This window comes from Ciona robusta, chromosome 12 (genome assembly GCF_009617815.1).
Source record: "Ciona robusta chromosome 12, ASM961781v2".
NCBI classification, from domain to species: Eukaryota; Metazoa; Chordata; class Ascidiacea; order Phlebobranchia; family Cionidae; genus Ciona; species Ciona robusta.
The window spans coordinates 2,448,619-2,472,414 of record NC_143246.1 but is presented as its reverse complement, the minus strand read 5'-3'; the positions used below and the strand labels follow the sequence as shown (position 1 = coordinate 2,472,414).

At 34.5% G+C, this 23,796-nt stretch overlaps 3 protein-coding genes across 3 annotated transcripts; all 3 read left to right on the top strand.

Annotated features, from left to right (window-relative positions):
• Positions 1-822: 822 nt before the first annotated feature.
• On the top strand, positions 823-7,873 carry LOC149726439 (receptor-interacting serine/threonine-protein kinase 4-like). Its single transcript, XM_089890744.1, has 11 exons — positions 823-1,218; positions 1,370-1,819; positions 2,136-2,380; positions 2,456-2,509; positions 2,569-2,613; positions 2,671-2,760; positions 4,531-4,619; positions 5,731-5,911; positions 6,130-6,270; positions 7,007-7,174; positions 7,762-7,873. Exons 1-11 carry the CDS (start codon positions 1,034-1,036, stop codon positions 7,827-7,829), a joined length of 1,716 nt encoding a protein of 571 aa, XP_089746870.1. The 5' UTR covers positions 823-1,033; the 3' UTR covers positions 7,830-7,873.
• LOC149726438 (kelch-like protein 12) lies at positions 7,767-12,295 on the top strand. The gene is made up of 7 exons (XM_089890745.1): positions 7,767-7,889; positions 10,132-10,239; positions 10,592-10,712; positions 11,160-11,313; positions 11,376-11,593; positions 11,668-11,820; positions 12,167-12,295. The coding sequence occupies exons 2-7, from the start codon at positions 10,166-10,168 to the stop codon at positions 12,293-12,295; spliced, it is 849 nt and encodes a 282-aa protein (XP_089746871.1). The 5' UTR covers positions 7,767-7,889; positions 10,132-10,165.
• A 595-nt stretch (positions 12,296-12,890) lies between these two features.
• On the top strand, positions 12,891-16,997 carry LOC149726437 (uncharacterized). Its single transcript, XM_089890747.1, has 5 exons — positions 12,891-12,939; positions 13,410-13,553; positions 14,998-15,156; positions 15,656-15,788; positions 16,782-16,997. The coding sequence occupies exons 1-5, from the start codon at positions 12,897-12,899 to the stop codon at positions 16,894-16,896; spliced, it is 594 nt and encodes a 197-aa protein (XP_089746873.1). The 5' UTR covers positions 12,891-12,896; the 3' UTR covers positions 16,897-16,997.
• The last annotated feature ends 6,799 nt before the right edge of the window (positions 16,998-23,796 follow it).

Sequence of the window (23,796 nt, the reverse complement as noted above, 5' to 3'; positions counted from 1 at the left end):
GAGATTAACCGACGGCACGCAAACCCCTACACCACAAAGCCGACAATAGTAAACAGAACGAAAGAGCGTATATAACCTATACCTAATTTGGGACAGATTTTCTTACTAGGTGTTTTATATAAAGGTAAAAAGGTATTTTCAGTATTTAAGTTATTTTGTTTTACGCTTATTACCAATTTAAAGGGTTTTGTGTATTTTTTCAAAATTTTAAATTTAATAAGAGCGCCCACTTGTGAAAAAAAAAGAGTGATGATCGGATAATAAGTCGCAACTATTTTATAGAAGTGAAAATTGCTGGTAACATTACAAATGAATATTCGCTATATTTTTTACATTTTAAAAGCCTATCAAAACATGAAACTTTGAGGAAACAATATTCATGGCAGAGAAATTGTTACTAAACTTTAATAATAATTGTGGATCTGGTGCACACAATACAAATTAATTTATATAGGACGTCTTTTCTACGTTACTGTGCCCGCTGGGTATAGTATTTACACTTTGAGAGATTGTTACTAAACTTTGAAGTAAAAATTGCTGGTAACATTACAAATGAATATTCGCTATATTTTTTACATTTTAAAAGCCTATCAAAACATGAAACTTTGAGGAAACAATATTCATGGCAGAGAAATTGTTACTAAACTTTGATAATAATTGTGGATCTGGTGCACACAATACAAATTAATTTATATAGGACGTCTTTTCTACGTTACTGTGCCCGCTGGGTATAGTATTTACACTTTGAGAAATTGTTACTAAACTTTGATAATAATTGTGGATGCTTTGCAAAGTACTTTCGTTCAATGTGATGACAAAAGAAAATAGCATAATGAGTTTGACTGAATTACCAAGTAATAATCATAATAATTTATCTATTCAGATTAAATCAAATGACAAAAGTTTGCTTAAAATTTGTACATAATATAGGAATTGTTGGGAAGTGTTGTTGTAACTTGGTCTGTTGCACAACGAGGCACAGGAAGCTACATTAATTCAGTGATGACAGCTTATACGTAATATTCCAGCTAATATGGGGGTGATGAAATATGATGCAAGTGAATTTCCAACCGAATTTAACAATGATAACTTTAAAGTGGTTGGAACAGGGGGTTTCGGTGAAGTTCGAGTTTGTTATCACACATTACTAGGCAGGGTGGCTTTGAAGTTGTTTCGTATCACTGGAAGCAATGAAGGAATACAAAATGCTAAAAAAGAGTAAGATATTTTTTGTTAGAAGTAAATATGTTTAATTTTTCTATTTCCCCTATCAACAACCCATCCGGCCCCTTTCTTTTTATTCCGACTCAGCTATTGCTTCTCTAGCTAACTTGAATTGCAACATTTAAAAATTTCTAAATACTAACAGGTTTGAAAATGAAGCAAAAATTCTCCAACGAATAAAGCATCCCCACATTGTCACCTTCTATGGCGTGACATCACTTTTTGGAAGGGAGGGTCTTGTGATGGAATTCATGGAAGGCGGCAACTTAGATGACCTCATAACTCAGAATATTCTTTCTTGGACTGGGCGACTTCGACTCTTGCATGAATTGATATCAGCCATCAGTTACCTGCACTACCACGATAAGAAGAAAGCTTTTATCCATGGTGACATAAAACCACAGAACATTCTTCTTACAACATCCAGGGTTCTAAAACTTGCCGACTTTGGTTCAGTGAACATCAGACAACAAACCGGTGTCAGCCAAACAACATTCGAAATTCCTCATTCAACGCAACACACATGGCCTTTCACTGCTCCTGAATTTCTTAAAGATCTATTTGCAGATAAAACACCGACCATGGATATCTACAGGTAACTCATTTCTACACAACTATAAAGTGTTCTTGGGCAAGACATTTAAAAGCAATTTCTCTAACTCAGTGCTCATTAATTGGTTCTTTAAATTGTCACCCATACAGAGAAAAAGCACACCCACAAAGTTACATACGTGGTAACTCATAAGCGGGCACGAGGTGTATGAAAGAAAACATCTATGTTATAACGACCGTTGTTTTTTTGGCCAGGCGAAGATAAAGCAAGTTAAATTCATTCATTTTATATGTATCTTATATTTGACTGTTTGGTTACATCTTCACTGACATTATTACAAGTGAATATTATCCAACAGTTACGGTATCATTGTGTATGAAGTACTGACAAGAATACGAGCTTACTCTGACTCTGCAGCTGGTAGAGATAATATTGTGGCAGCCATTGGCAATGGTACGAGGCCCAACCAAAGCAAATTGGATGAAGTGGATAAGCAATTCAAACAGCATCAGAAACAAGATCATGACATTTTTCTCAGGTTACAATCTCTTATGAAGAAATGCTGGCAGCAAGAACCAACCAAACGACCCAAAGCTACAAAAAGTAAATGTTGCCGTGTTTTTTATATATGCACTGTACTTTTTACATAGCCTATAATATAAAAATGTTTATTTATAGTTTTGGAAACCATCACTCAACAAATGGATGAGTTAGCTGCCATGAAAAGTTTAGGTATGTATAACTATGCTGAGCTGAGGAACATGGTATTGAAAAACTTTGTATTTTTATAGATATGAAAACCCTCACCCATGAGTTACCTGACAAAGACGGTTCCGGTGAATACGATAATGCAGAAATATCGATCATAAAATTGTGATTGTTATTTTTTATAGTTTTGGAAACCACTACCACCACGTTAGTGGATGAGGTACCTGACATTGAAACAATAAACACTGAACGACTTGACCATGCTTCTTATAATGGTTGGTATAATAAATAAATGTGTTGATAAAGTGGGCTGACAATAGAGAGTAGCATATAGATATTTATATTTTCTAAACAACATTTATATCGGAGATATATACTACTAAATATAAGGTTTTATTTTTTGTTATTTTCAGAAACGTTCGGTCAACAACGAAATGCCATAGATCTTCCAGGTATAAATAATAATACTAAATTTTATCAACGCAACATGGTATTGTGTAACTTATTGAGCACGTTAGTGGTCATATAGATCCCTTTTCGCCGAACAGTTGTTCTTGTTGAGCACGGTAGTGGTTATATAGATCCTTTTTCGTCGAACAGTTGTTCTTGTTGTTGTTTTTTGGACAACCTTTTTCCGCACTTACCTCAATATTTAATTTTAGCATTTATTCTTTAATCTCTTGATTGAAATCAAATCATAATATATATTTATAATTTTTGGACTAAATTTTCAGAATTAAACCGCACAATTGGCGATTAATTAACGATTACTTTACTGTTTGATCAAATGCGCCAAATTCAAAATGCACCTTGAACTTTAGTTAAATAATCGTACTCTATAAAGTATTTTGAACTAAGCATAGTTTTATAAACCATGTTGCATATGATCGTCTAATTAGCGAGTAATTAACGATAACATTTCTGTTTGTTTAAGGCGCCAACTCGTACTTAAAATGTACTTTACCATTGATTAATCGACTGTATTCGATACAATAATTTTAACTAAGCTTAGGCTTATAAACCATAGTGTGTAAAATCGTCCAATTAATGAGTAATTAATGATTGTAACGCTTGCGAGTCAAGTGAAACTGCCATACCTCGGGAACCCAGTAATATCAACACAGTAATATTGGTAAGTTTTGGCTTTGTTTACGTTGTTAGTGTGCAATTATAAATAAAAGTAGACTATTATCTGTTCCCGGCGCGCGACCTAACCGGTTGAGCTATAACTTCCTATGGCATTTCGAAACAGCGGCTATAAGGTCTAGAAATATGGGACATGAATTAATATTAACTTCTAACATTACCTAATTACTGCGTGATTACGGTTTGTCAAAGTTCATAAAAACAATTTTTAAGCGACGAAAACGTTTACTAGTGTAAGTTTGGTGCAGGAGTTGTACAAGTATTTACACATATTCTTTACCAATCACTAAATTCTCATACGTCATAAGTTTCATTGGTTATAATACATGTATAAATTCATTCCGCCTGCTGCTCCACAGTCACCAATGGCGACTAGAACCCGTTTGTTTGTTACTTCAGATTTATTTTTGAACGAGCCCAATCGACCGTGGTAGTAAAAGGATTAATTAATATAGTAGAATGGGGGAAGATGGGACACCTTTTCATTTTCTTTTCTCTTTTCATTTGGTAGTAAACAAAACCGTATCTTCGCGACTTCCACAGACCGTTGTTAATTGTTTAAAACACTGCTTGGATATGTGTTAAAGGTGTCCTATCTTCCCCGACTCTACTATATTATGCTAATTAGTTTAAAACGTGGCTCATTCATTAGATCTGTGATCTCTTGTTTATCCTGAATGTGATTTCCCGGATAAATAATCTGTCTACTCAGAAAAACTTTATAAATTAGCAAGCATGAATCATGATATTATAAATTATCAATAGTTCTATATTTGTGTTGTGTGATGTTAATGTAACAATAAAATATCATGTTCATCAGGTAGTTAATATTGAACACATCAATTTAAGTTTAATTGCTTCAGTTGCTGCATTATGTTCATTTTTTTACTCCACAATAGAATCTGCATTCATGATTGTGGGTGGTTGGAATACAAATAAACTTGTTCAAATTTATGACATCAACAGGAAAAGTTTTAAACCATTAAAGGTTGGTTTATTGCAGGATAAACACACGCGCGCCGAATTCTGGGGTATGCGGAGTGCACCTATGCTTTGACTATGACGTCATATACGTCATTGTATACGTGCGGCGCATACGTGTTTTTTTTACTATGACGTCATATACGTCATTGTATACGTGCGGCGCATACGTGTTTTTTTCGGCGGGAATTCGCAATACAAACTTAACACTGCCTTTCTCATAGCTGCGTGTAAATTAAATTTAATTTGTCTATTAAACATGGCAACAGGCAGTAATAAACACCTAAATATGTTCTGTAAGTATAACTGCTTTATATTTACGATATTTTCCTCAACCAAGCAACATGTTTATTACGAAATAGTAGGGATTCTTTACACGTGGATTCTTTGAAACATACTAGTGATTGTTTGAACCTGGTAATTGATTACGGCACAATAGCAATTCACTCGTTGATAATTTGCGTCATAATAGCGATTGTCTCCCTGATTATTTAGCCTGCAGTTGCTTGAAAAATGGTTGGATATTTGCCTTTTCACGCATGTGATCAAGTAAAGTATTAATACGTTTGCAATAAATACTTCTTACGCGCGTAAACGTAACGTATTATTACCCTCCTGCTTTAGTGTTTCGTATGAGACCGCTAGACGGCTGAAGCGTTAGAAAATGGGTATGCCGCTTACTCTATAAATATTCTGAAGTATGCGCCGCATACCCAGGATCGGCGCCCTTGGTATTACATAATTTATAGTTTGATCAAAATATTAAACAATCAACATTATTACCATACAGCATGATGGCGTAATAAAATATCTGTTTGCTTTTTCTTCCTAACACATTATATTTTCGGGTAAGTTTCAATCAAAGTTTTTGTTGTGTATTGGTCTCTCCCACATGCTATCTTCCCAGATATCCGAGGTACCTGGGGAAACTCAAAGAAACCATTTATTTATTTATTTATGAGTTACTGTTTTGTTAAATTAACATTAAATATTCAACATTGTTTTTGGAGTAAAAGTTTAAATTTTCTTTGTTGTATTTACTAAATTAATAGAGTAAGTTTTAAAAAATAATGTATATATATATTTAAAAAATATATATATATATATATTTTCCACAGCCAACCTTGTATGAAAGGGATGGTTCAACCATCGTGAAGATACACAACCATGTTTATACCGCTGGTGGTCTGAGATCCAACTTTGTCGAATGTTTGGATTTAAACCAAGTAGATGGTGATTGGTACAAGTTGGCATCTATGAATGAACAACGACAATTTGCAGCATCTGCTGTGCTGAATGGTTGTTTTTTATATTTAACAATTTATTGGTACTGTTTATATACATTGGGGTGGTTTAACTTACATACTGGCAAGTCTGAACTTCTAAGATTATATTTGTTACCAAACATGTTTCTTATTAGTAACCAAACACAAAAAGTACTTATATATGTTTCTTATTAGTAATGACTATTATAATGTTAGAAGTAATATTGTATAAATTAAAAAAAAATGTTTCAGATCAAATGTGTGTAGCAGGAGGAAGTGATGGTGTTAATGCATTATCATCAGTTGAATTATACGATCCAGTGGTAAATATATGGACAAACATTAGTTCAATGCAAAGCAAACGATGGCAACATGCTCTAGTTTCTTATAATGGTTGGTAGAACAAATATTAATGTAATGATAAAGTAGGCTGAATATGGACAGTACCATGCGTATAAAGATTCTCAACCCCGTTAGAAAAGTTATATAGTTTAAAATAACAAGATCACAACACCGCATCAAGCAATTTGATTTGTGTACTTTTGTTAAATTAAACGTTTTATGTATTCTGATTATAAATGTATTATTCCAATATACAATTAGATGGATCTTTCTTGACACTGTTTACTGTGTACTATTTTTATCATGTATTAGATCAAACTGTTTTATTAAATAGAATTTATCCATATTCTATTAAATTCCATGTCCGGTGCCGTAGCACAGTTGGTTAGCGCGCCTTTCTCAAACTCAGAGGTATAGGTTCAAGGCTCATCGTTGCTACCATTGTGGGCGTATGTGTCCTTGTGCAAGACATTTAACGGCAATTGTTTTAACCCAGTGATCACTAATGGATTGAACAAATTATCAGCCACACATAAAGAAATTAAAAACCCACAATAAAAATAATCATCCATAAAGTAACATACTTGGTAGTTGGTAACTTGTAAGCTTGAGGGAGGTGTATGAACATCTGTGTTATAACAACTGTCGTTTTCCGACCACCCAAGGATAAGGTATAAGTTACATTCACACTTTACATTGCTTAACAATAATTAAGTAGAAATATTGTTAATCTTCAGTTTGATTGTGATCAAAAAATTTAAGGATTTTAAATGCATTTCATGTACAGGTCGCTTGTACACGTTTGGTGGAGGTGAGAAATTATTGATTTTAAATCATTTAAATTCAATGAAAAGTTACGATCCAAGAGAGGGAAAATGGAAATCACTAAAACCAATGAATGAGGGAAGACACGGATTGTGTAGTGTTGTTTACAATGATGAGATTTACGCCATTGGTTTGTTGTTTATTCTATCTATAAAATATATAATAACAATAAGGTTTTCTTATTATTAAATTTGCAGATTTAGTACCAATAGTGTGCTGTTATAATATATATATCACAGTATTAAAGTTATATATATTGGATTTATTTATGTTTCATTTTTCAGTCGAAATATATGTTCTCTTATAACAATATCTGTTATGTTAAAAGTGACTAAAACATATTTGCAAAAACAGTAAAAATATTAGGAAAAAATATATAACATCATTGGATGGAATAGTGGGTTTGTTGGGTTTAGTTTGGATTATTTTTCTCTGTTTTTTTACTGTTATTTATAATATTATAACTAAAAATGAATAATTCAAACATTAATGTAAAACAGAACTACAATAATTGTAAAACAAAAGTGTATATTAATAATAAATCTGAATATAATGATTGTATTGTAGGAAGGTTATTTAACATTTTAAAACTTACTACAACAAACTGATCTTAAAATTCTACCGAAATATATCTGTACAACAAAATAACATTTAACACATATAATATTAGAATGCTGTTTTATATCATCACTCTATATACTATACAATGTTACAAAGGTGGTTATGGATTAAGTGTGGAGCGGTATAATATACGAACCAACACTTGGACCATGTTGGCAGCTTGAACCGCGAGCGATATGGTTCTTGTGCTTGTGTTGTGAATGGGAAGATATACGTCATTGGAGGTTAGGTGGTTCTAAAGGTTATAAAGTTGTTAATTGGAAATAACAGACAAACTTGTCCTAAAATCTTTAGATAATTTAAAATTATTATTATTATTTTATCCGTACTATGTTTTTTAATTTTGTCTTTTGCTGTTACACATGCACAAACTTACCACAAAAATGTGACTTCAGGCAGCAGTGCATTAGGAGATTACATGCACTATCCATGCCCCTACCATTTTATTCATTGTTTACCTTTTATTTATAATCATTTCTAGCGTGTGCATCCCATTTTATAAGGTTTCCCCCACAGCAATGCTTAGCCTCTTATTATGCCGCCAACATTAGTCCATGGTCCGATAACAGTCTACGGCGCCGTGGCAAAGTGGTTGACGCGCCCGCCTGTAACCCAGAGGTTAATAGGTTCAGGCGCGTTGCTGCTGCTATAATGGGCGTATGTGTCCTTGGGCAAGACACTGAACGGCAATTGCTCCAACCCAGCGGTCACTAATGTGTTATCCAAATTATCAGCCATACATAAAATAATAAAAAAATCCAAAAAACGCTAGAGGTATTGTTTGTTCCCAGAAAGCTGTTCCCAGAGAGAAATTAAACGGTTAGGCCATCATTTTCAGTTATGCCATCTGTCGAACCAGCAGATATACTCAAACTAACACAACCCGTAGACTAACTTTTTAACTTTTTGTCTCGTCTTACCCCACTGTGTAGTCGGCTCGCATCCTTTTTTTATTGCTAAACTTTGAAAGGTTCATTTTTAATTCTATAATGTATACATCGGGGGTTATTCAAATAGAATATACTGATGCACTAAAAAAATGATGTATGAAAAATATATTCGAAATTCAGTCACAGGTCTTTGGAGATAATTAATGCGAATTGGCTTGTGCGAAAAAAATAGTTTAGCAATCCCCAATTTGTAAGACAATATAAAGTTTATTCTCAGTTTTTATCAATTCTCTGGTATATGAAATTGATATATGCATCGACCAGGCGACACATAATATGGATAACCATTCACTGCTGTAAAACAGCGGTATTAACTGTGAAGTGAGACAATAAATATGTCGAAATTGATCATCGATTTAGCTAAACTTCATAATGAATGTTATTAGTACAGTGGAGCAAGATGGGACACCTTTAGCACATCATATCAAAACATCCTGATCGTGTTTTAAACAATTAACATCTATATATAGGAGTCGTAATACGGTTTAATAATTCTTTAATAGTTCTTTGTTTACTACCAAATGGGACGAGAAAGTAAAACGAAAAGGTATTCCATCTTTCCCCCTACTATAATGACTGTTCTTGGTTGATCAAACAGTTTTTGGTACTGACTTGTTTTTCGTTAATCACAATGTTTGCATCAGTATATTTGAAAGTTTTTTAAATATGTTAACCACGCCCATCGTACAGGTCACAATGTCAATTTTACTGGTTATATAAAGGAAATTGCTTTATTACCGATTGACTGGTAACTGTTAAACCCGATAAACGCGCGTTTAGCAAACACAGCAATGTTAGTTTTGTGGATAACTCGCATTGGTAGCAGCAATTGTATTGTGCGCAAACCATCGTGTAAGATTGTAAAGCTACTTCGCAAAAGTGAAGTAAAGCTGTGTTATAATTTAAAATTGATTCTCATGGTACTCGTTACTTATGCAGTGGTAAGAGCTTGAGTTAATTTTAACATATGTGACCTAATTTTACCATTTGTTGTATATAGGCAGTTGTTTTATTTTACTCAATCGTTTTCTTACACTCACAATTAAGTAACCTACGTTCCGGGTGGCTTATTTAATGGTTTGTCGAATCTGGTGTGCATATTGCGTCTTGTCATATGTCCGCTTTTGTTGCCTTTGTAATTTTGTTCACTTAGTATTATTATTGGGAACTCAAATTTCACAAAGTAATAGTTTGTTGTTTCCTTTTTAAAATAAATCACATGATTGGTTAATCATTTATTAGCAACTGACTGCGTAAATATGACACTCAACAGAACGAGACAATGTTTAGTCAGTGGAAATTACGTAATATACGTTTGTCCCTACCGAACAAAGTTGCAGTTCGCGTATATTATCCCATTAACGCACTATAATAGCAGCTTTATAGATGCAAGTAGGGGATTTTCCCTTTTGGTAAATCTTTGGTTTAAAGCCTATGACGTTTTACTTCTCAAATAGTTTAGTGTGGCTTACTCTGTAATCCAACAGAAAGGATTTTTACGATCTTGGTATTTTAGATTCTGCTCTTGATCAAAATATCGTAAGCATAAAATGGCCACAAATGATGAACACGTGATACAATACAAAGGCGATCATGAAGGACGTGTACTTACAAAGTTAAACAGGTAACGATTATTATATGTTATATTATTATTACTGGCGCCGTGGCGAAGTGGTTAGCGCGTCCAACAAAAAAGGAAATGGGTTCAAGGCTCGTCGCTTTACCCTATGTGGACGTATGTTTTCTTGCGCTAGACACTTAATGACAATTGGTCCAATCCAGTGGTCACTAAAAAGTTGTCAAATTTTCAGCCATACAGAAAAATAAAAAATCTAAAACCCGCCACTCAAAGGTAAATAAGTTAAATTCAAATTCATTCCAAAACATTACTACGTATATTTAGCATGCTTGATTTTCTGCAAGTACAACGTTTCTTAATCATTGTTTAAAATATATTACGACAAAATAATATTCAGGTTACGTAAAAGAAAAGTGTTTACTGATGTCACATTTAAATTAGAAGATGGAGAAGTTTCAGCTCAGAAAAGTATTCTTGCTGGATATTCTGATTATTATGAGAAAATGTTCACATCTGGGGTAATGTAATGAAACGAAATAATAATATTTTCAAATATAGGCATTTTTTATACCTATTTGTTTGATAAAGTTGTTTTGTGCACATATTGACTATGTACTGTGAAACATGAATAATATTAGGATTTAAATGTTAAAAGCAATATTTTTGTCGCTGGTGAGCAGCAGTAAAAATTTCAAATTATCTGGCAGATAATATGGTGACCTGACTAATTAATGATCAGAATTTTCACTGGTCACTAACTGCAAGATTATTGTTAGTGTTCAATATTGGTATGTTTTAAATCAAGATTGTAAGTAAATAGTAAGGTTAATAAATACTATATGTCTATTGAGTTTGTTTGGCTAGAAGTTTGCTACTTAGAGTTAAATAACAAAATCAGTAGGATTCAATAACATCAACATTTCCTGGACAAAATGTTTTTGGTTATTGTTTAATTTTTGTTTCAGTTCAAGGAAGGTTTTAATAAAGATATTGAAATAAAGGAGATGAAGGCTTCAATATTGGATTTGTTGTTCACTTTCATTTACTTACAAGTGATCGATATAAGCGATAAAACTGTTTGCGAGCTTTATGAGGCTTCAGATTACTTGCAGCTAAATGGTAATATGTGTATTTATTAAATATATATTCACATGTTATTAAATAATCGATTCTAATTCTAGATGTAAAGGGATATTGTGTTAGCTTCTTTAATGATGCACTTGCTGTTGGGAACTGTTTAAGTTTCCGTTCCTTTGCACAAAGATACCAGCTTCTGGAGTTGGTGGGAAAATGTGACAAATTCATCGTTGACAACTTAGAGTTGGTTTCAAAGGAATTTCAATTCATGGAATTGTCTGTTAATGAAGCTGAAGCTCTAATTGCTTTGAAACAGAAACAGGTTTAATTTTAAATCATTAATTTGGTGAAAAGTGTGTGACATTGTTCACTAAAATACTTTTGCTACAATTTCAGGATTCTTGCCAAGATTCGATTTTCAGGACCATCTTGAATTGGATTAAACACGACTTTAAACAACGTCAACATTTCATTGAACAGTTGTTTCAATTGATTGATGTCAAAAAACTGTCAACCGCATTCCTTGAAGGAGTCGTTAAAGAATCTGAGGTATAGAATAATTATAAATATTACAAGTTTGAAAAAGTTTAAAAGTGCGAATTCTATTAACATTTACAAGAAGAAACCTATTTTTATTACCAATAAAAAGTTGTAACAACTTGAACAATTAGTGACAGATAAAAGTATTAAAAAATAATAAAAGAATGTATTTTTATAGTTTTAAATAGTTATTAATTTTACCATCTGTATTTTCCATGTAGTAACTTTCATTACATGTGATATGGGTTAATGGAATACCGTGCATGTTACACTGCGTTTATCTGGCAGTGATATTTTGCTTATTCAAATACAATATTTGTTTCATGTGTTATTCATTTCTTTTTATTTTACCTAGAGATGGATAAAGAGATTGGATTTCTATTTTGATGTTCTCAACCCAGAGTATATCGCTCGTCTTAAAAATCAACCGGATGTACCAGGTGGTGCTGTGAAACATGGCGGAGCTAGAGAAGGTAATTTATAAGAGTTCTACTAATCTTGTGCCACAAAGTAGATCTAGATCCTAGAGCCTATTTATACTGTTATTGGAAACTTGGGTTAACAACATTTATTATATACAATTTTTTTCCCAAAATTGTTTTGGCCGGTATTTTACAATCACCAGCCTTAACATTTTATCTACTTCACTTTTATAATCATAAAATAATATCATTGACTTTAAATAAATGGCAGTGGTGTATTGTGATTGATTTTTACTTCACTATAGAAGCAACATTTGAGTTCATGATTGTGGGTGGTCGTGGAACAGAAAAACTTGTTCAAATTTATGACGTTGTCGGGAAACATTTGAGAGAAATTAGGGTAAGTTATTTAAGTGTTTTATGTTGTTTATTACCCCACCTAGTGATGGAGATTATTACGCTCTGGATTATTATGTTGATAAAATATATTTCAGTTATAAACATGAATAATAAATATAATAAATTTTTGTCATTAATCATTTAATTGTATAATACAACTTCTGTATGTAATTAAGTTTCAAATAACTGTTTGTTTTAATTATGTTTTATTAATTTATAGGTTAATATAATTATTAATTATTTAAAATTAAAAAAGTTGCATCTATGAATGAAACACGATGGGGTGCAGCATCTTCTGTGTTAAATGGTTGGTTCTTTATTATGTTTAAAAACATATTGGTGAAATATTGTTGTTGAAAAAATGTTTCTGGCTAATCTTATTTATTGGCTCTGAACCTTTAAATTTATATTAAGTCTGAACCTTAACTTTATGTTACCAAACACAAACCGTACTTTTATGTTTCTTATTAGTGAATGAATGAATGAATGTAACTAACTTTATCCTGGCGTGGCTGGAAAATGACAGTCATTATAACACGGGTGTTCATACACCTCGTTACGAGTTACCATGTATGTTACTCTGTGGGTGATAATGTTTTGTGAGATTTTTACTTTGTTTATATTGCTGATAATTTGGACAACCCATTAGTGATCACTGGGTTGGAGCAATTGCTGTTAAGTGTCTTGCCTAAAAAAAAAGGCGCGCTAACCACGGCACCAGATATGACTGTTATAATGTTAGAAGTACAAATGTTTCAATTTTTAAAAATATTTCAGATCAAATGTGTGTAGCAGGAGGAAGGGATAGTGGTAATTATGTGTTATCATCAGTTGAATTATACAATCCAGTGGTGAATATTTGGACAAACATTGCTTCAATGCAAACTGAACGACTGCTGCATGCTCTTGTTTCTTGTAATGGTTGGTATAATAAATATGAATGTAATGATAAAGTGGGCTGAATATGGACAGTAGCATGTGTATAATCATTCCTAACCTTATTGAGCACATTAGTGGTCATATAGATCCTTTTTCGTCGAACAGTTGTTCTTGAACTTCTTGGTGTTGTTTTTTTTTCGTGACTTTTTTCCGCACTTGTCTCAATTCTTAATTCTAGCATTTTTCTTTATTCTCTTGATTGAAATCAAATCATAATATATATTTATAATTTTTAGACTGAATTTTCAGATTTAAAACCGCACGATGAGCAAATAATTACCGATTACTTTCCTTATGCACTTTACATAGCGGCACGTGTTTGTGAGATGAGAAATCCACACAACGATTCACGACTCAAACTATTAGCAGTTAAGTGGGGACGCATTAAATGCACTACTCTTATACCGTATTATCATTAATCGCAATTAAAACATTATTCTTTAATTCAACATCCTATGATTAATATTAACTTCTAACATTATCTAATTACTGCGTGATTACAGTTTGTCAAAATTCATGAAAACAAACGTTTTTAAGCGACGACAACGTTAACTAGTGTAAGTTTACAGTAAACACATGGTACTGGAGTTGTACAAAGCGTATTTACACATATTCTTTACCAAAACATTCTGCCTACTGCTCCACAGTTACCAATGGCGACTAGAACCCGTTTTGGTGGTTACTTCAGATTTGTTTTTGATCGAGTCCAGTCGACCGTTGTAGTAAAAGGATTAATTAATATAGCAGGGTGGAGGTAGATCGGAAACCTTTTCATTTTGTTTTCTCTTTACATTTAGTAGTAAACAAATAACAGTTAATGAATTATAAAACCGTATTTCACGACTTTCACAGACCGTTGTTAATTGTTTAAAACACGATCAGGCTATTTGGATATTATGTGTTAAAGGTGTCCCATCTTCCCCGACCCTACTATATTATGCTAATTAGTTTAAAGCGTGCTCATTCATTAGATCTGTGATCCCTTGTTAGAATAAGTAAGTTTAAAATGACACAGATCACAATAACATATCAAATAACTTGATTTTTTTAATTTTGTTTAACAAAAATTGAATAATCCATACACAGAAAAACTTTCCACACAGTTGGTATAACAATATAGTATGCTTCTTATCAAATTGAATATGTTTGTTATTATTCAAATATTTTATAATAGTAATTACTTTAAGGTTGAACCAGTACATGGTGATTTTCAATGTTTAACATTTCTAGGTTTGTGCACTCTGTTTTAATAATTAAATGGATCCTTCCTGTCATGGTTCACTGTGAACCATTTTTTCACTATGTATTAGAGCAAACTGGTTTATTAAATATCATTTATCCATATTCTATATAATTCATTAAAATACTTTCCTTCGGTTTGATTGAGATCAAATAATTTAATGATTTAAACATAACTCATGTACAGGTCGCTTGTACACTTTTGGTGGATGGGATTCTTTAAATCGTTTAAATTCAATGGAAAGTTACGACCCAAGAGAAGGAAAATGGATGTCACTAAAACCAATGAATGAGAAAAGAGTGGAATTGTGCGGTGTTGTTTACAATGATGAGATTTACGCCATTGGTTCGTTATTTATTCTATATATAAACTATATATTTATCGATTAGGTTTTGATGTTTTGTTTAGACAAATAAATTTGCTCTGTTATTGCTTTGTTAAAATAAACACAAAAATTTAATAGCAATATATGTTGTTATGTTATTAAAGAAAATGGATCAAAACGTATATTTGCAAAACATTAAATATATTAGGTACAATTTAATGCAGGTTAAAAAATACATAACATGACTGGATGGCATATGGTTTATTTTTTTAATGTTGTTTATAATACTATATTTATAAATGAATAATACAAATATGTAAAACAAATTGTATATTAATAAATCTGAATATAATAAAATGATTGTAAGAAGTTTGTTTAGCATTTTCAAACAGCCTGCAACAAAATAATCTTAAAGTTCTACCTAAACAAATATGTTCATGAAAATAATATACTTATAATAATTAGAACTGAATTGTATATTCATCACTCTATATACTATACAATACAATGTTTACAAAGGTGGTTTGGGATTAAAAAGAGTTTCCCGGTTTAACATTCGAACCAACACTTGGACCAATGTTGGCAGCTTGAACCACGAGCGATATGGATCCTGTGCTTGTGTTGTGAATGGGAAGATATACGTCATTGGAGGGTAGGCTAAGGGTGCTTCTAAAGATTATAAAGTTGTTAATAGGAAATAACAGATAAATTTGCCTTAAAATCATCTGATATTTTAAAATTACTTTTATTGTATTGTCCGTAAGATGTGTTTTAATTTTGTTTTTTTTTTTGCTGTTATAATATGCATGGATTTACTAAAAAATACAATTTGTTGTCATGCCCCATTCTACCTTTTTATTTATTGTTTACCTTACTTTTTTAGTACCTGGTTGATAAATGTAATATCATCATTTCATTAATAACTTGTATATCAGGTGTTAATACAGCATGTGCATCCCATTTTGTAAAGTTTCCCCCCACAACAATGCTTTTTTAGCCTTATGGTCCCATAAAATGTGTTGTTGCATTTTTTATTTAACTACACAATATCGTTAAGACAATTGTTTCAATTTCATAATTTTAATTTTTTTTTTTTGCTGTTATAATATGCATGGATTTACTAAAAAATACAATTTGTTGTCATGCCCCATTCTACCTTTTTATTTATTGTTTACCTTACTTTTTTAGTACCTGGTTGATAAATGTAATATCATCATTTCATTAATAACTTGTATATCAGGTGTTAATACAGCATGTGCATCCCATTTTGTAAAGTTTCCCCCCACAACAATGCTTTTTAGCCTTATGGTCCCATAAAATGTGTTGCATTTTTTATTTAACTACACAATATCGTTAAGACAATTGTTTCAATTTCATAATTTTAATTTAAAGTTTCCCGCCTGTTTGTCATCATGTAATGTTATACAAATAAGAAAACCAGCATATATTTCTCAGATGCATTTTCAAACACTAAAGGCTTGGATTTTTGTTGCAGTTCCATCTACTGCCATTGATACTATTAATAAATTATTCTAGCTCAAATTACAAATTGGTTAACAGTGTATTTTAAAACATGTTAGTGCTAGCTGAATAAATGTGGTTAAATTATAATTTCATCTAATAAAAGTTTAATATTTTGTGTTAGTTATGATGCTGCTGAATCAAAATCAATTGAGGCTTATGATGCAACAATCAATAAATGGAAGATTGAAACCAACATGGAAACACTAAGATATAGTGCATCAGTTGTGGCTTTATAAACAATAAAATCTTAAAAACTGTTTGTGTATTTCATGTTTCGTCAATAGTTAAACAACATGAGCCTATGGGGGCCCAACCTGGTCAAAATACAACACGAAAAAAAGCATTTTATGAAATAAGTTGTATTACTTTTATATTAAAAGTTGCATTATTTTTAGACCTTAATCTCACAAAAAAAAATAATTTTACCATACAACTTGAATTAATTTTACGTTACTACTGAATTATTTTTACGCTACCACTTAAGCAGTTGTGGCTTTATAAACAATAAAATCTTAAAAACTGTTTGTGTATTTCATGATTTGTTACATCATAGTACTCTCTTATGGTAGTCCAGCTCCTTACTCCACCGTTGCGCATCAGTGTTAGTACAGATTTAACTACGAGTGTGTGTAGTCACGAAGAAACGTTATAGTAACAACGATACAAATGTATATGATGCTGCGCGTGAAAGCAGATTTGAGCAGCGATAGTTGTTTTATTGCCTATTTCTGTATTCGATAATGTCACAAATGCTTTGTATCAACCAAAGCGCTATCCGGGGAATTTATTAGTTCGTCTGGACCGCTAACGTGATATCCCGCAGATTAATCACGCGTCTGCCTTTTGTTTTATTGTATAGCTTCCTCTCACCCTATTTGTTTTGTTTTATCGAAGCAACTTGCGCCCCAGATAATTTGCGTACGGAAACGTTTATTGTATGCTTGATAAAGAGCAGTCATGGAGTTGTTTAACACTTCGTGCGCTAGCCATTGTATCTCGCATATAAATAGTCATCACATTTAGTTCAAAACTCAAAGTATTGCAAGTGTAATACTTTTAATTTATCGCAGCCTTTGAGATCCTCGGCAGAACATTTATAAGAAGAAAGAATAATATATATGCCAGACATTTGCTCGTTAGCAGACGACAAGTTGTTGGTGAAACGATCGCTGAATATTTACAGCAATTGAAGATGCTGGCGAAAGAATGTGTGTTCACCGACGTCACGAAAGAAAAATACCGAGATGAACTAACTAGAGATGCTTTCATAAATGGACTAAATTCGACGGCAATACGTCAACGGTTACTCGAGGTGGATGAACTAGATTTACGAAAGGCACATGAGCTCGCTGATAGTCTTGACAGAGCGCAACATTACGCTACTATGAATGTGGCCTCTACCTCAACAACGCCACCGTTCACTGCCTCCTTGCCGCAAACTTCAAGAATTGGAGAAGATCTTGAAGTAGGTCCACTTCCCAAGCAACCGCAGTAACTCGTCCTGATAGATTTACTTCGAGGAGGCCATGTCCTTTTTGTGGAGAACCGGACCATAAACGTACCGTATGTCCCGCTAGGTATTCTACTTGTTTTAAGTGCGGGAAGCGAGGCCATTTTTCCAAGGTATGCCGAGCTTATGACCGAGGTCGGGTTTCAACAATAACTCAAGGTACGTGCAGCCGTCCATATTTATCTTCTATTCTTGCGAGTGCACCCCATTGTCTGGAGCCAGCAATAGTAACAGGAACGTTGGCCGGGGCAACGGTGGATATATTGCTAGACACCGGAGCGTCAAATAACTTTATTGACAGGGGTACAGCAAGAAAGGCACGTCTATCGCTTAATAAAGTAATAATGTCTATAAATATGGCAGCAGGAAGTAATCCCACTAAAACTTTCGGGAGAACCAAAGCCACTCTATCATTTCTTGGAAGAAAATACGTCGACGTCACATTCGATATTATTAAAGGCTTATGCGCCGACGTCATCCTTGGTCAAGATTTTCTGAAAATGCACTCTGAAGTTACATTCAAACTGGGAGGCGATGCTGATAAACTAATCATTCCTTATGTGCCAATGGAGATCGCCGCTCTTTCGGCTGCAAAGGTAAGCCCTCCACGTTTGTTTGAATTTATGGACCGTCACGCTCAACCCTACGCATCCCGTTCACGGCAATACAGTCGAGAGGATCAGGCATTTATTCGATCTGAGGTACAACGGTTGATTGCTTCGGATATTATTGAAGCCTCTAGGTCCCCTTGGCGGGCACAGGTACTGGTGGTAAAAGAAAGTACAAAGAAAAAGCGAATGGTAATTGATTACTCACAAACTGTAAACCGGTACACACAGTTAGATGCGTATCCTCTCCCTAAAATAGAACAAATAGTTAACAACGTTGCGGCTGATACTTTCTATAGTTCGTTGGACCTCCGTTCTGCCTATCACCAGGTCCCTCTTTTATATCATGAAAGACCATATACTGCATTCGAGGCAGATGGTTGTCTATATCAATACAAGCGACTTCCATTCGGTGTCACCAATGGAGTTTCGGCTTTTCAACGGGTTATTGATCGCTTTATAGCTCGCCACCAACTCAAGAAAGTATATGCTTATTTAGATGACATTACAGTGACTGGGTCAACGTTACAGGAACATGTTAAAAACCTAAACGCTTTATTACATGCAGCTCAACAAGATAATCTTACTTTCAATGATGATAAATCAAAGTTCCGTGTGACAACACTTGATTTGCTGGGATACCGCATATCATTTGGAAATATTCGACCAGATCCACATAGACTCAACCTCTTCTACAGTTGCCGCCACCAAAGAGCAGCAAGGAACTTAAACGAATAGTCGGTATGTTTGCCTATAGCATTCTAAAAGTGCCGGGCCACTCTTACAGTGCCAAAGTTTCCCTCTAACAGCGGAAGCATTAAAGTCATTTAATGAATTAAAAAGTAATCTTGTTAAAGCCAGTCTCGGTGCCATTCAAGATGATCTCCCCTTCGAAGTAGAAAGTGATGCATCCGATTATGCGATCGCTGCGATACTGTCTCAAAATGGGAGGCCAGTTGCATTTATGTCCAGAACGCTCAATTCGACGGAAAGACACTACCCCGCGGTGGATAAGGAAGCAACGGCGATCGTCGAAGCTGTACGAAAATGGTCGCATTTTCTAAAAGGAAGATCGTGTTTTCCTTAACAGATCAACGTTCCGTCGCCTTTATGTTCGATCGGAAGAACCGAGGTAAAATAAAGAATTCTAAATTGCTTATGTGGAGACTTGAACTTAGTCAATATGACTATAAAATACGCCATAAGCCTGGGATAAGCAATGTAGCCCCGGACACATTCTCTCGTGTTTGTTCTCATGTTAATTCTCGACAAGACCTTTGCTTACTTCATAGAAGCTTGGGTCATCCAGGTTTTGCTCGTTTTTATCATTTTATAAAAGGTCGTAATCTTCCATTTACCTCCGAAGAAACTAAGCAGGTGTGTCGCAGTTGCCAAACATGTGCGGAAGTCAAGCCACGTTTTTACAAACCTCAAGAAGGAACTTTGGTCAAGTCTATACAGCCATGGGAGAGGTTAAGTATAGATTTTAAAGGTCCAGTTAGAGGTAGAAATCCATACCTACTAATTGTGGTTGACGAATACAGTAGATATCCATTTGTTTTTCCCTGTAAAAGCCTCTCATCTACAGTTGTAATTGAGTGTTTGTCCCAACTTTTCTGTTTATTCGGTTTTCCTGCTTATATACACAGTGACAGAGGAGCATCGTTCGTGAGCAAAGAAACAAAAGAGTTTTTATTTAAACGCAACATAGCTACCAGCACGTCAACCCCATATCATCCGAAAGGGAACTCTCAGTGTGAACGTATCAATCAGACAATATGGCGGACTATAAAACTAATGTTACACGACCAAAGTCACCGGGAGGATCAATGGGAAGATGTGTTACCTCAAGCTCTACATGCTGTTCGGTCACTATTATGTACCAGTACAAATTGCACTCCTCACGAAAGACTGTTTACCTTTTCGAGACGTTCCATGACCGGAACATCTATGCCAACATGGCTTCTCTCTCCGGGACAGGTGCTACTTCGACGGTACGTCCGTAGCAAAGGAGATCCATTATGTGATCAAGTGGAGCTACTTAATGCTAACAATTCTTATGCCAACATACGTCACAATGACGGCAGAGAGTCGACAGTCTCAACTTCGGACCTCGCCCCATGTCCGTCGCCAACACACAATAACTCCAACCAAGAAACTACCGAAGATGTTCAAGAGCCATTAAACGACAGCTGTCGGTCCGTTGAAGATTCAGACCAACCTCAAATTCGTCGAAAACCTCTGGGCCTCTTAGCGTGAATTTTGTGTTAAATTAAAAATATATTATGCCTTCATGTTAATTTAGTAGGGGAGATTGTGATAGTGTTTAAGTTTCTATTCCCCACTGCGTTAAACTAAATGTATGGCCCGTTTGGCAACACTATTAATTATTGTGCGACGCGTAAGCTTCAACGCGCGTAATCAACATTCCTGTGTTTCTTGCATAATCCTTCCGTACTCGTGTAAAGTCCTTGTGTGTTTTACCGAGACGTTCGTTTTTAAGTTTAATAAAGCCTATGATCAGTTTCGTTCAATAGTAGGTTTCCGACAATTTATTAAACTTAAACACTATCACATTTGGAGTTTAGTAGTCATAATGCTAAAGGGCTTACAGTTTATTGTTATGTGTCGTATTTACTAGAAAGGTATTTGTGTTGATAAACGTGATTCTATTTGAATAAGGTTGTGTGCGTTAAGAATAAACGTTGTGTGCCATCTGATCAAGGTACTAGTTTGTTGTCTGTTAAGAGAACTTCCAAGTTAAAATCCCAAAATAAACCACGTCGTATCGTGACCATTCGATACCCGTGGGGGCTCGTCCGGGATTTATCTGATTATATAAGCGAAGTTAAACAGCAATGGTAGGATCGGCAATGGCCTCTATTGATCATTGGATGGTAACTGGTAATCGATTAGGATATACCGGCGATAACTTGCGTGACTTTGTGATAACACAGCTTGAACGAGAAGAAAGAATAGCGGTTCGGGATGAGAAAAAGCGTGCAGATGAAATGGAAGCGAAGAAACGTGCGGATGAGATTGCAGAAAAGAAACGAACGTTCTGATGAAAGAGAAGCGAAGAAACGTGCAGATGGAACCGAAGAAAGACATCAGGTTCGCCAACACGAATTGGACTTGAGAGGGCTCATGGCCTACTCAATACACGGCCTAGGAATACACCGAAACTGCTCAGAAAATAGGAGGCCTATTGACGCGAATATTGCCCATTATAATATATTGTTACGTCACGGTTTTATGAATGGATTTTGCTGTCTGGCTGTAGTTTTTGCATCAAATAACAGTTTATTTACCATTCCCGGTTAAATTACCTTATTTTTCGGGTTATTTTGTCAATATCTTATATTTTTTATAAATGTTTAAGCATGACTGAACAGATAGGAGTTACTTTTAACCACGTGCGGCATACAAGTAAGTTTTACCGACAGTTTAGTTTGGCTCAGTCGCTGAGTGAAAATAGTATTTGGATTAAAACAGAAGTTTTTTAAGACAGCCTATGCATATCTAGCAAAACAACACCGCAGTAACAACAAGTAAGTTAATTGATATGTCCGTTGTGGACTTTTAAAACCGGTCCTTAAAAACAATATAGGATATTGGATAAACACAAGCATCAGCCTTTTGTCTCAAGGTGCTTATGCCTTGATCTGTCCTGCTGCTCATAACCCATTTTCTACTCGAGGTTTTTTTGTTAAAGCAGGACAGAGGCTCTTCCTTAAGGTCAAAAAATGGGTCATACAGCACATTATAAATTAAGACTGTATAATACAAACAAACTCACGATAGCCTCCCTTCTTACTTAAGTGTTGTGTCTAACTTTAGACCTTTGTCGTTGTTTAAATTTGACTAGTCTTCCTTCCTGAAGATCTTCTTGCCACTTCTTCATGATCATAACATGCACAGATGGTACCCTTATCCAAATATTTTTATCCAACTACGGTACACCTATTGTCCATGCTTAAATAGCTTGCTTGATAATTCTGGTGGCTTACAATTCAATCTAAATAAAATTATAAAGGTGTGCTGCATTATAAAACTTGCCAAATGCCTGTCTACTAAATTAAATATAATCAAAACGTAGGTTTTCTGTGTTGGTAAACTAAATCAGATTGCTCGTCTCTCTGTATGCTTAATAAACTGATATTTATATACTAATAAACCTTTTGCGCTGCTTTATATGTCTGGTATGATTTTAACTAAACAAGAAAATATCCCGGCGACACGTTCTGTGATAAACTGTGTAAGTTAAAACAACCTAGAACTGGTATTGAACCTACCAACAACTGCAAACTGCATTCAAAATGAAGGAAATCCATTCATAAAACCGTGACGTAACAATGATAAACTGTGTAAGTTAAAACAACCTAGAACTGGTATTGAACCTACCAACAACTGCATTCAAAATGAAGGAAATCCATTCATAAAACCGTGACGTAACAATGTATTATAATGGGCATTATTCGCGTCAATAGGCCTCTTATTTTCTGACCAGTTTCGGTGTATTCCTAGGCCGTGTATTGAGTAGGCCATGGAGGGCTGGATCTGGAAGATAGACAACGACGTGATGAAACGGCGTCGGTAGTGAGTGTCAATGGCACTAGCAAGTGGCCAGAGCTCTTGGGAAATCACGAGTCGCTGCCCCAAAGACGGTCACAATCCCACGACTCGAGCTTGATGCGGCTGTCCTTGCTGTCAAGCTAGCCACGTTCATTCTGCGAGAAATTGATTATTCGATTAACGACACGTACTTCTGGACAGATTCGACGTCCGTTCTTCAGTATATTTTCAACACAAGTACACGGTTCCATACTTTTGTCGCTAATCGTATCTCTGCAATTCACGAAGCAGAGGTAAAAAATTAAAAATCAACCAAGTGGAGGTCCAGGAAAAAGATACACCCTTACTTCACCATATCTGTACGAGCTATTCGAGTTGGGAACGTTTACAGCGACAGCGAGGTGTACCTTGGCTTTTAAAATACTAACGGTACATGGTAGACA